Genomic DNA, 12699 nt, shown 5'->3' with positions numbered 1-12699 from the left:
TTTAATTTCAAATTCTAATACGGTAGAGCCTTCAATGAAAGAGTATTGTCCATTTCCCATTACGATACATTCTGATTTTTCTGAGTTCGGTTCAAATGTGATATCCCGTCGAAATCTCTGTAAGGCCCGCCATTGGTCTAAATTAATCATGGAAACTTCTGCCCCATTATCGATTCTAGTCTGTATGATTGTGTGTTCAAATTGAATGCTTATTAGATGTGGTTTTCTTTTGGGGAGTCCTCTTCTTCTTCGAATTGTGGCTAGTCGTAAAGAGGATCGTGCCACGATTCGATTTTCTTCTCTCGGGACTATTGTGTTGCGGGAGGGAGACGTCCTCGGGGATTCCCTCCCGGGTTGGCGTTTCCCGGAAACGGACCTCTTTGTCTTTCTACCCTTGGGGATGGACATTCGCTGGCATAGTGACGCAAGCCACCGCAGTTGAAGCAGGTGACTGGTCGGTCGTCCTGGACTCCCGGAGGATTCTGACTCTCCTGGCTTGATTCTGTGGACGTCTTGGAACGAGCTGTAGCTCTTGTTGCTGAGGCTGGTTTTCTCTGGGTGCAATGTCAGGATTTCCTCTCTCAAAGACTCGAGTTTGACGAGGGTATTCGTCTCTGGGGAGGCTTCGTCTTCTTGGTGGAGGTCTTGCTGCAAGGTGGGGTTGCCTTGGTTGGGAACTGGGCCTCGGGAAAGGAGCTCGATAGGTTTGAGGATCATTTTGGACGGGGGTAGGATTGTAATATCCTTCCTGATCGGGGTTGTTATTGTTCCCATACGGAATGTCCATGTTAGTATGAGTTCCCATGTTCGGGATGTACCCTTGATTCGTTCCCGTCTGGGAATAATCAGTTATAGGGGAAGCTATTGGTTGTACACCCGAAGACTGAGGAACTACTAGTTGAGAATTTACTTTAGGTTTGGGTGCTATATACCGCAGGGCCTGTTGTATGGGTGGCTCTCTCACATCCATATTTTGTTGCGCGATAGGACTTTGGTTGTCTTGGGATGAGAGGTTGGTCTAGCTCAAAAGTTTGGTCTATCTTTAGGCATACATCGTGCAAGTCTGACAGCGTTTGCGCCTGGAGAACCATAAGTAACCCTTTATATTCCATCCTTAAATTTTGTTTAATTATGAGGAGTAATTTATCTTCCGGTATTGGGGGGTGTAAATTCTGATTTACCCTCACGAAATAGCCAATAAACTCGTCGCTGGATTCATTTTGTTTTTGTCTTCTATTATGTAAAGCTATTCGGGCCTTAGCTCCCTCATCCTTAATCCTATAATGACGTTTTGGTCGTCCCTTAAATTCTGCCCAATGTGCTCCTTGGGGAAGGGAACGATACCAATATAGAGCATTGTCTCTTAACAGGAGGGGCATGAAAAGCATTTGATCATCCTCACTGATTTTATGGAAGCTTACGTATTCCTCGAATTTTCTTATGAATTCAGGAACGCTTTCATTTTTTCTACCATAGAATGCTAACCTTTCAGGGGGTTCTAAGCCTTTCACATTGCCCTGGTTAGACACCGCTAGGTTCGAAAACGATTGCAAGACTGACGCTAGGAAGGCTGCCTGTGGGCACCTCCAGTATTTGGACTACTCTGTGGTTGAGGGTTTGATGTCCCGTGGGGTTGACTAGCAAATTGTTTACTTTGATGTCGAAAACTAGGTGGGGACTGAGAAATTCCCTGTGGAGTCTGTCCTATAGGGTTCTGGGTTTGTCCAGGGTTTACTTAACTGGGTCTATTTGGCCTACTAGGGGCACTTGTATATTCGACCGAGCTTCTACGTGGAATAGCCCCACTGGGGGAGGTAATTTGCATTGGCATTGTCGGAAAGTTCGCAGTTGATGTGGTCTTAGGTACAACTTGCTTTGGGGGACCCCAACAATTCAAAATTGCTTGGCCCTTGCATATGAGTTTACTTCAGCCTCTGCCTTTTGTTTGGATGGACAGGGTCTAGGTATCTCATTTAATTTGACTAAATCGGGTTACTTCGCTCTTGTCTGTTTCTAATTAGGCTATTCCCCTGGAGGTTTAAACTTTGGCTCATGCTGTTAAAGAGGGCTAAATTATTCTCATGTCTAATTCTTTCTTCCTCTCTTGAATTATTAAACCTATAATTTGGGGAGACCTGTTCTACCCTTTCGTCCCTTGTATGTAAATACGGGGTCAAATCGAGATTATCATCCCACGGGGGATCTTGGGTTTTGGGCATATGCCATATTTAAATCACTTAATCGAGGGGGGCGTATAATATCCGCGGCCACGAGGTAAGGCTTAGCTAACGGTAACGTTGATCCTGAGGATTCCGAAATATTTCCCGAAGCTGAGGAGGATTCTGTATCGTGTCTTTCACGGTATAAATTTGAATTTGGGCACGATTCGAGAGGGTTCATTTAATTTTTAAATAATTTAATTCAAAATTATCTATCCTCTAACAAGCGTTTAATTCCAATTTAATCCGATTATTCCAAATAATTTAATCTGATGATATCAATTGTAGATTTAATAAAATATATGATTCAACCCGCTTGAAATAAAAATCGAAAAATTCTGCCTCGTATGTTCGAGAAGGAAGGGACCCAATACGGCGGCGTTCTGTCTAAACTTGAACTAACCTGTAACTAAGTACGCGAATCGGGCCAGACCACCCAGACAGAAAAAAGGGACCGAGGCTTAGAAAGACGGGCACGGTACCATTTGTAACAGTTCCCAATCGGAAAGTACTATCGGGCCGGCCGTTTGAGGGGTTGTTACAAGTCCCTTAGGTTCAATAGTGAGGGGAGTTATTGTAGGCCTAACTTGAAGCCGTCACTATCGTCCCGTAAGGGAAATTAATCCAAAGAAAAATAAACATACCTTTTGTGATCTTTGAATAATTTATTAGATTTGACGTATTTTTAACTCTCATAATTTTAACCGGATCCAAATTTGGAATCGCGACAATTCACGGAGTACAAAAATTGTTCTTTACTTTCCAAAATAAGAACACGTTCTTTAGACCGAATACTGACCGTGCCTGGTCAAGTGGGAAACAAAAAGCGAACTGAATTTTGAGTAACAACCGGCGTTGCTTATCGCCTTGGTTTGTTTTTGGGACTGGGGTTATGGATAAGAAAAGAGGAGGAGCTTAGATGGCGGCGGGCTGAACATAGTCCTAAAGTTGGACGAGGCTGCTCAGCCCTCCGTCAACGTCTGCAACGGCTTCAGGGGTGAGGCCACTGCAACCCTCTAGGCCTTTTGTCAGTTGTCTTCGGCATAGAATTCTTTTTCTTTATCTTTTTGGGCCGCTTCGCTTGCTGATTATTATCCTATTTTATATTAAAATACTTTATACTATTGACACTGGTGAGGTCTCAAAACCAAAAATGACGATGGTAATATATTTTCCATCTGCCATGGAGGAATAATAAAAAGGAGAAGTAAAAAGATCAGACTTCTCTGGTCCTTCACGCATTTGAGGGCTGGCATCCAAAGTTTGCCTTTTGTTCTCCCTATTATTTTCCTGAATGGCTGTTACATATACAAGTTGGTCCTGCTTTTTTTGGAAAAAAATTGTACTTACTGAATCATCGTCCCTTTCTGGGGTTTCTCTGGAATTTCTTAGGTCTTCACTCTCTGGTGACGGTTCCCTTGCCTGCCTTTGTTTTTTTATAATGCCTTCCTCTTCACTGTCTGAAGCTATCTCCCTAAGTTCACGGCTCTTCTTTGTTCCCACATTAACACACCCTATTACTTTACCGTTAACAACTCCGGACGTACAATTGCTATTGCAAATTTTGCCCGCTTTTACGCAAGGACCTAAGCCCCTGCGACTAACGCGTTTATCGCAATTGTTTTTACAATTGCACGACATAGTTGTAGCCATCCGGCTAGATTCCGCCATTGCAATTGGCAACATAAGAAATAAATTGTTAAAAAATATTTTTGGGAAGGGTTACGACTAAACTTTACGGTATGGTAAGGGAAAATGAAATGGGAATATTGAAACGAAGAACTGTACAAACCACTTCAATGTGATTCAGAGGAAAATACGCGGGGGGGGGGGGTTAATTCTTTGCCTTTCATCTCCCTTTTTAGCACCTGCAACGGATCAGCCCCTTTCTATAACCCAATATTGAAGCTGTTCTACCCCCTCCCCCCCTTTTTACTAAAATGGTCTATTGAAAGATCCATAAGGTTCGTCATACTGTCAAGTGAAATGGTCCTTTCTTATGGAAATCTCATATAGCAAGGCTATTTACCTTGCAACTATAAACGAAGCAGTTAGTGAAAACAAGAAAAAGCCCCGTGTTGAGATAAGGCGTGGAAAGGGAGTTTAGCTCTCACTATAGTAGTAGAATTATGACTAAACCATTTTATTAATTCCATAAGAGAAGCAAACACCACAGGGATGGACCGCTTTCTTAGGTTATTTCCATTGTACCAAGAAACACAGACTCTTGGCGCCCATGTGTGTTGGCTTCTCTGCAAGATCGAAAGTTCGATAGAATTGTTAGCCACCTCAGGCAGTAGCAACTACTTGCATTAATGAACGAATTCTAATAGGTTTATTTATCAAGAGCATTTTATTGCACCAGCGTATAGAGAATTTTCGAAGAAAACTTAGAGGGAAACTCTCCAGACTTTGAGTGGAAAACGTTTAGTTTTGGCGGGTGATGGGCGTAATGACAGCACTGGTCACACATCCAGGTTCTGTTCCTACACTTTAGCTGATTGCGAAAGCAAAAAAATTGGCAACATCCGAAGCCATTGATTTAGGCACAAATTTCGGAGTTGAAATGATTGAAATAGCAACTGATGCCCATTCATCAATAGCTGCAGCTCTTAGTAGGCATAACCATAAAAATATATTTTTAATTCTTGCGGTCTAAAAACAAATATAAAATTCTGAGACAGCCGTAGCTCTCTTAGATAAGACTTCATACTGCTCTTAATGTATAAGGAGGGTATTTTGTTTGGATGTAGTTTTTTTGTTATGTATTAACTGTTTTCGAAAATTTCCACAAAACTACAATACGGGCCCTCAATATGTGGTTAACATTAATTAGTTCATTTTATAAAAAAAAAGTTGCTAAGGGTGGTTTTCATTTCCATAAAATTAACCACAGATTTTGACGAAAAACTCGAAATTTCCCATGAAATTAACATGGGAAATTTTCCAAAGTTACAAATTTTGTCCATACCCTTACAAACAAAACTATACGTTAGATAGATTTGAAAACGGTCTTAAGTGAAAGCCCCATATTCATAATTGGCGCCAATTTTTTTAAATCAAGAAAAATTATATTTGTTTCGACATGATGCAATTATTTAAATCGTAATACCTTTTTTCACTTGTGCGTTGGTTTTGGTGCTTTTATGTCAGAGCCAGAAAATAGTGTCTTGGGTTGTGATTTTATAATTTTTGAAGCCGCAACACGACCATGCGAGAAGTTGTGTTTATTGATAGCTTTCGTTCCTGACGATATATTTATATCCTTGTTACAGATTTTACAGTGGGCATAATTTGCCTTTTTCGAAGAACTTTGAAGTCAGCCAGGGTATTCATTTTCCCATTCCTTTTTTGAAATGTTGCTTGTATTTTTTCCTTCTTAAACTACTTGTGGAGCTAAAAACCCGTACATCTTCCGAGGACGACGACATCGACACGGCCGATTTTGCCGACGCTATTTTTTATTTTGAGTACTTCTCCTCCTCATAGTTAACGGCCGAGCGAGAACGAGTTTCAAACTTTCAAACTAGAACTAGAACTACCGGAATAGGAGGGACCCGGTGGGGTGGCCAGCTTCTCACAGCACGCGGCCGAGCCTGCACAGAAGGTTTCACTCCTTGAGAAAAAGAGGCCAGCAACGGCAGCAAGAGTCCTTCACGAAAAAATTGCGAACAAGACTGAAAAAAAATTTATTTTATATAAAAAAGCTCTATCACTTCAAAATCAGTAGGAAATTCAGTCAATTCGAGAAATATCCTAGAAAATCTGTAGAAAATCATAATATTCGGTATTTCGGTATATCAGACGAAATATCGATAGATATACCGGTTTTTCGGTAGGTTCGGCAACACTGTCTGTTAGCTAGCGTAGAATATCCTAGAAGAGTTGAGTCTCATAAACTGTGGTCTACCGACTTTCACATGCTGGAGAAGAAGATGGACCTAAAGAAAAATAGTAATAATATTTATTTCGTAACTAACGTTACTTAAACTCATAAGCCGCGATTACACGGGCACTTCGAAACGTTTTGAACCGTTTGGGAACCACCGTGTAAACAGAAACTATTCTCGCGCGAACCGATTCGAATCGTTTCGGCCAAAATGCCCCGGGGAGCGATTTCAAAACGTTTTTAGCGCCTTCTGGCGTTGGCATCCCGTGAGTAAGGTTTTTTTTATCAAATCAAATTAAAAGATGGCCGCAACTTGGCGTGATAACGATGTTTTGGCATTAATATACCTTCTAAAAGAAAAAAACATTATCAGACAGCTGGATAGTGTCCGAAGAAATAATTTGATATATAAAGAAGTCGCGTTAGAGCTGGAAAAAATCACGGGATCAAAGTGTACTTTCCAACAAGTGCGAACTAAAGTAAAATCACACAAACATTTGTAAAACAGCATAAGGGACAACAATAATAAAAGTGGAAGAAATAGGGAAAACTGCAAGTATTTTGACGAAATGCAGGATTTGTGGGGCGACGGGTAAAATAATGTCTACATAAATATTTCCTCGTATGCTTCATATAACATATTTTGTAATATTTAATTTAGGCCGGCAGCTGAACCCCCAGTTGTGATAGACTCGGGGTTTGAAGTTATCTTAGAAGAAAATATTCTTTTTAATGAAGATGATGCTACACGTGATAGTAAGTCCTGTCCAAAAATATAACAAGTATCATACAACTATATAATTTTCCTAATTAAAGATGAAATCAACGCCAGTGTGTGTGACGAATCTAGTCACCAAAGTATAGACCAAACTAGTCATCTAATCTTGGAATCTGGTTGGGAAAATGGCTCAAAATCTACAGCAGATTCAAACGATATAAAACAAGCTGGACAATCGAGTAACTCAACACGGAGTGAAGCCTCCAAAGGTATGGCGGAAACTGGCTGAAGTACAGTATGAACTATAAACTAATTGATTAAATTACGGTGATTCAAAGTAACGTGCCATTTCAGGTCCCAGAAAAAGGAAGTTAGGGAGGGCAGCGTCCTTTTCTAAGGAATTTCTGGCTGAGTTTCAGCGAGTTACGAGTGAACAACAAAAAGAACTTATTGAGCAACAAAATAAATTTGACGGGACATTTTATGAGAAAATGAGAGATTACGAGGCTCACAGAATTTTATGATAGAGAAGCTGAGAGGGAGAAGCGCCAACAGGAGCATGAGCTTAAAACTTTTGGAGTTGTGTTGCTGAAAAAATGCGCATGATTTAAATAATGAAATCCATACAACGTGCATTGTATTTTATTTCAATAAATTATTTGTTCTGAGTTCCACAATTGTAATTCTTATTATTTTACATCCAAAATTACAAACATTAGACCATAACAGCACTATTGGCAATAGATTATTTCGTCTTCCACTCTTCAAAAACAATCAATAAATTTCTCCCAATTTAAAACTAGGATCTTTGATGATAGAAATGTTTTACTAATGCGTCTCTGATACTATTTGCATTTGGATTTGATCGAACGTGTAATGGATAATCAAAAGGCTGTTCTTGTTGAATGTCATCAACTACGTTCAGCCATTCTTGCTGAAATGATTCCTTTTCATTTTCACAAAAATTATGCAAGGTGCAACAACATGCAATAACAACTAAAAGATTTTTCAGGTTTAGATCATTTCTCTTCAGCAAGCATCTCCAGCACCCCTTTAAGCGTACAAATGCATTTTCCACTTGCATTCTAGCCCAAATTAACCTAAAAGGAAATATCACTGATAATTTTAAACATACTAAGATAACAAATCAACAAAATATTATTACCTGTAGTTAAAATATAATTCGGCATCTGTTAGTTTTCCATTTTCGGAAAACCCTTTCATGAGCCATGTTTCTAGAGGATAGGCTGGATCTCCAATAATTAAAAGAGGAATGTCGGTTCCTTCAATTAATACGGTGTTTCTCTATTTATTAAAATCCTTTAGTTCCCCTGATCTAAAGAAAAGGGTTCTGCACCAAAATCTACCAGTAAAAAAAGAGTTACTGCTTTAGCTTTTTTGTAAATTGATTGAATTTGCTAACACTCGGGCATCATGAACGGTCTCGGCCAGCCAATATTTATATCTATAAATCTAAAATACAATCAATATCAAGATTATCAGTGATTTAAAGTATTAGGTGACATTTTTATAGCACTAACTTTCCTCTATGATCTACCACCGCTTGCAACAAGACAGAATTCCAACCTTTCCGATTAAAATAATCTTTGGCATGTCCTTCAGGTGCAATAATCGGAATGTGTGTGCCATCAATGCAGCCACAACATTGTGGAAATCCCAGCTCATTCTTAAACCCATTTATAACATCATCAAGCTGATCATCGATTGGGATTGTTATTAATGGCACAAGCACCTCTGATATAGCTTTACAAACCTTGAAAATAGATTAAATATAAATATAAATCCTTCATGAAATTATGTTTTTTTCTTACTACGTGAAGTACCACACAAGCAGTACATCCAGCGACACTAAACAGATTCCCCATAGTTCTAAACTTTCCAGGAGTTGCTAACTTATACAGAGTAAGAGCTACTCGTCGCTCCACCGTCAAGGGCTTTCGCATTACAGTGACTTCTTTCTCCAGGCGGTCATGAAGTAAGTCACAAATCTTCACAAATGATTGCTTACTCATTCTGAAGTCTATCCTGAATTCAGCCTCAACGTAAGTTGCCAAAACGCGTTCTTCCCAAAAATTGACATGATTTCGAGGTCTACACCATATACTTTTATGTTGTGGGTTCAATTTTTTATCATTCAAAATATTCTTCATTAAGGTGAAGAACAAAACCTTTCGCTCTTCCTGCTTCTTTAAAAAAGACGCAACTGAAACCGCTTACGTATGTGGAATAACTCCAGTGCTTTGTGAAATTCTGGCGATATAGCGCTTGCGTCCTTCTAAATTCACAATTTCGAAAATTTGATTCTCTTCTTTTTGTTTTCCTTTTATTCAGAAAAAACAAAACTACTTCTTTAGAACACGCCATTTTTACAATAAGACTTAAGACTAATCAAGAATAAATTTACTATAAGAATGCCTAAGTCACTAGATTTTACGCTTCTACTCTTACGCCGGTGTCAGCGGACAAATAAGCCCCACCCCTTTCATGCCCGTCATTGCTCTGCGCTTTCCTATTGGATCCCGTGGGGATAGGTCATACAGACGCGATTGACGTATTCCGAATAGAGAAAAAAAACCGCGAAAAGTAAACAGAAAATGGAGGATGCCAGCGGTGCAGAAACGGTACGAGAATGGTTTTTAATTGCCATTAACAAGTTAGTTAAAGGTTTTGAACCTTACTTAATAGATAGTGTCTCTACGTGAAAATCGTTCGTTCTATAATTGTTTCTAAATCGAATCAAGTGTACTGTACTTATAATTTCGTCAGTTCCAAAAACCAAACCAAGGCTTAACGAAAAGTTAAAACAGATAGCTGGTGGAAAATATAGAGTAAGATAAAATATTAAGTCCCGCCTTGGTTTCCAGCCTCCCCCCACCCATGAGGGGGGATTGTCGACTATCACGCGCACACTGGACGCCTTTTTAGGCCTTCTTATAGTAAATTCCTTCTTGGACTAATATATCAGACTACAGAATAGATCTTTAAACCCCTTTCTGCAGCATGTGCAAACTCTCCGAATCGGTTCCAGAGATTTGCGTGTAAACAGCACGTTTCCTAAACGTTACGAATCGTTTTCAGGACGCCCGTGTAATCACGGCTCTAGAAGCATAAGGGCGCGTTTTCAATCAAGCTAGAAGTATTCTTCTCGCTTCTCTCGCAAGACGAGAGGCGAGAGAGAATCGTCTACGCGAGTTTTCTTCTCGCTAAAGTAAGTTTTAGCGACAGTTTTCCTCGCTGCCACGTTTTCAAAGACGAGAGAAATTATCAGTCAGCGTACCTTGCACCACCTATTGCTGAGGTGGCACTGTGGATAAAAAATGCCTATCGGTGCAAGACAGCGAAAGCTGCTTTTGAGAAAAAATAATAATTTTAAACTGGCTGCACAGGCCTTGATTAACATAGGCAACGGGCTGTGTTGCTCAATGCTGATCATCACTAGCTCGGGACGAGAATTAGAGGCGAAAGGTACGTATTTTCAGTTAAAAAAAAAGAACCCGATAAACTAGAATCATTAATTACTGAATAATTACTTATATTATTTTGCCACTATCTCTTTGAAATAGAAATGGAGCAACCACAAACTTGGTATAATTATTTGCAAACGCTTTTTGAGCGGAGTCAAATATATTATAGAATTCTATGTAAAAGAATCGCGCAGAAAAAAATACAAACCAACTTGGGGAAACAACCGGAAAGTTTCCAAGGGAAAATGAGAGAATATCAAATAGAAGGATACAAATGGCTTTTTACGTTGTACGATATGGGAATGAGTGGTATCCTAGCTGACGAAATGGGTTTGGAAAAAACCGTCCAAGCAATTGCCTTAATTGTCCGTTTAGTGGAAAGAAACGAAAATGGACCCTTTTTGATTGACCCCGATAGACAACCTTCTGCATTCTATCCCTCAAAAAATCCGAGACCCAGAGCAAGGAATTACCACCTTTACCTAGAGCCTGCAACTTAGAGACGAGACCATCATGGAGTACAGAGTCAAAGGGTTTCTTCCAATCAAAAATGACTACGTGTACGTCAGGAGCATTATTGGTGTCAAGGGTGAGAGCCCAAGAGTGGAAAGCTTGTACAAGCTGAGTTGTACAACTAAAACCTTTACGGAAACCAAACTGACGTTCGGGAAGAACATTATTATTCGAGCAAAACACGAGGAGATTCTCACAAATAATAGACTCCATTGCTTTACAAAAGACGAAAGAGAGTGATATTGATCGATAAGATTCTAGCTCTGAACGACTCAAAGAACCAACCTTTATAAAGGGGTACTACATAGAGCTTCTTCCAGGCATCAGGTTATTTACCTAATCTATAAGAGTAGTTAAAAAATTCTGACAAGGGTTTAGCTATATGTAAATACTCTGGGAGAGCTGTTGAATAAAGTCTAGCTTCTCGGACTGAAAACAAGAGCTAGCTATGGATGGGAACTGCTTAAGTCCAGTGCGCGTTAAAAAAGGATGAGTCTCTAAAATTTCTATCTTTCAAGAAATTAGAAATGATGCGAGTTAAAAACGGTAACAAGAAACAGAGTTTTTATTTTTACTAAAAGCCTTATAGGTCCATCCAGTTGAAAGTTTCTTAGAGTTCTGATTTTACAAAATAGCTCGCTCACCTAGAAAGGTGAGGGCTCACAGTAGCCTATAGTTTGTGGCGCCAAGAAGTCGGCTAAACTATAGGCTTTACAATGACTTCTTAAACCCAAGTTTCCCCCTCGTGCGATAACAATCTCTAAAGAGATGCTGCACCGATTACCCCTTTTCTTGGAAGTTTTCTTTAAGTGTCCATTTGTCACAGTTTGACATATTTTTGGGTATGGATTTTAAAAGAGGGGTACTTGTAAAGGTATTCTTAAAACTAGTAAAGTAAAGGTATACTTAAAAATAAAATGAAAGCGCCTTCTTACTCTATATTTTTAAACTCCCCCGTAATGCTTTTAGATATATATTGAAAGCATTAAACGGTTTTCAAAAGTATGCGCTGATTAATTTGTAAATTACACAAATGTTTTAACGAGAGCGCGTTAATTAAAATCTTTCTAAATTACACAAATGATGTAACAGAACGCGTTAATTAATTTTTAAATTACACAAATGATGTAACAGAACGCGTTAATTAATTTCTAAATTACACAAATGTTTAATTGATCTCCGAAGAGAATTTCCGGTTTTGATTTTCACAACACACATTCGGTTTTTTCCGTCGCGACCACTGATAACTTCTTCAATTAGTCCGATTTTCCACATATAATTTAGTTTAGTTTTTGTCGAGTGCGGTCGCACGAATTTTACTGCTCCGCGATTTTCTTTTCTTATCTAATCTTATCTATCATATCAGTATAGTTTTAAAGTGAGATAAACGCTGATTGCGGCTTCTTGGCAAATGGCGGGGAAAAAACAATCGACAGGCAAAAAGCCTGCCAAAAGAAACCCTAATTGTTTAATATGTAAAAAAGCAATTATCACGTCCCAACCTAAAATACCGTGTAAAATGTGCAACGCGAATTATCACGCAATTTGCCTTGGAGCCTCCACAAATGAAGAAATTGGACTACTTTACAATGGAAAACACAGTAAATATAAATGTAAGCCTTGCCTCATGAAAAGAGACGACAATTCCCTTATTGAATTTACTAACACCGACGATGTTGACCCTGAAAGCGAAAGCGAAAACGAAACTGACCCTGACAAAAGCCTAGAGAATGAAGATACCTACACCACTAACGATCTTATGAACAGTCTAAATGAATTCTTTAAAACAAATAGTCTCTACAGAACCAAAGAAAACATTATGGACAATGTGTTGACCTCTATTTCATTATTAGTTGAAACTGTTACGGAACTTCA

General features: G+C 39.1%; 2 protein-coding genes across 2 annotated transcripts; both read right to left on the bottom strand.

Annotated features, from left to right (window-relative positions):
- Window positions 1-3151: 3151 nt before the first annotated feature.
- Window positions 3152-4641, bottom strand: LOC149621875 (uncharacterized). Its single transcript, XM_089853649.1, has 2 exons — window positions 3570-4641; window positions 3152-3315 (listed from the first exon to the last, which is right to left on the bottom strand). The coding sequence occupies exons 1-2, from the start codon at window positions 3903-3905 to the stop codon at window positions 3211-3213; spliced, it is 441 nt and encodes a 146-aa protein (XP_089709775.1). The 5' UTR covers window positions 3906-4641; the 3' UTR covers window positions 3152-3210.
- Window positions 4642-7625: 2984 nt separating this feature from the next.
- On the bottom strand, window positions 7626-8859 carry LOC149621874 (uncharacterized). Its single transcript, XM_089853634.1, has 4 exons — window positions 8659-8859; window positions 8368-8600; window positions 8250-8299; window positions 7626-7822 (listed from the first exon to the last, which is right to left on the bottom strand). The coding sequence occupies exons 1-4, from the start codon at window positions 8857-8859 to the stop codon at window positions 7626-7628; spliced, it is 681 nt and encodes a 226-aa protein (XP_089709760.1).
- Window positions 8860-12699: the final 3840 nt, after the last annotated feature.

This window comes from Phalangium opilio, unplaced genomic scaffold, assembly GCF_054372755.1.
Source record: "Phalangium opilio isolate 3A_F unplaced genomic scaffold, DU_Popi_V2 ptg000200l_1, whole genome shotgun sequence".
Lineage (NCBI taxonomy): Eukaryota > Metazoa > Arthropoda > Arachnida > Opiliones > Phalangiidae > Phalangium > Phalangium opilio.
Note: the sequence above shows the minus strand (reverse complement) of the source record. Positions and strands in the feature narration are given on the sequence as shown.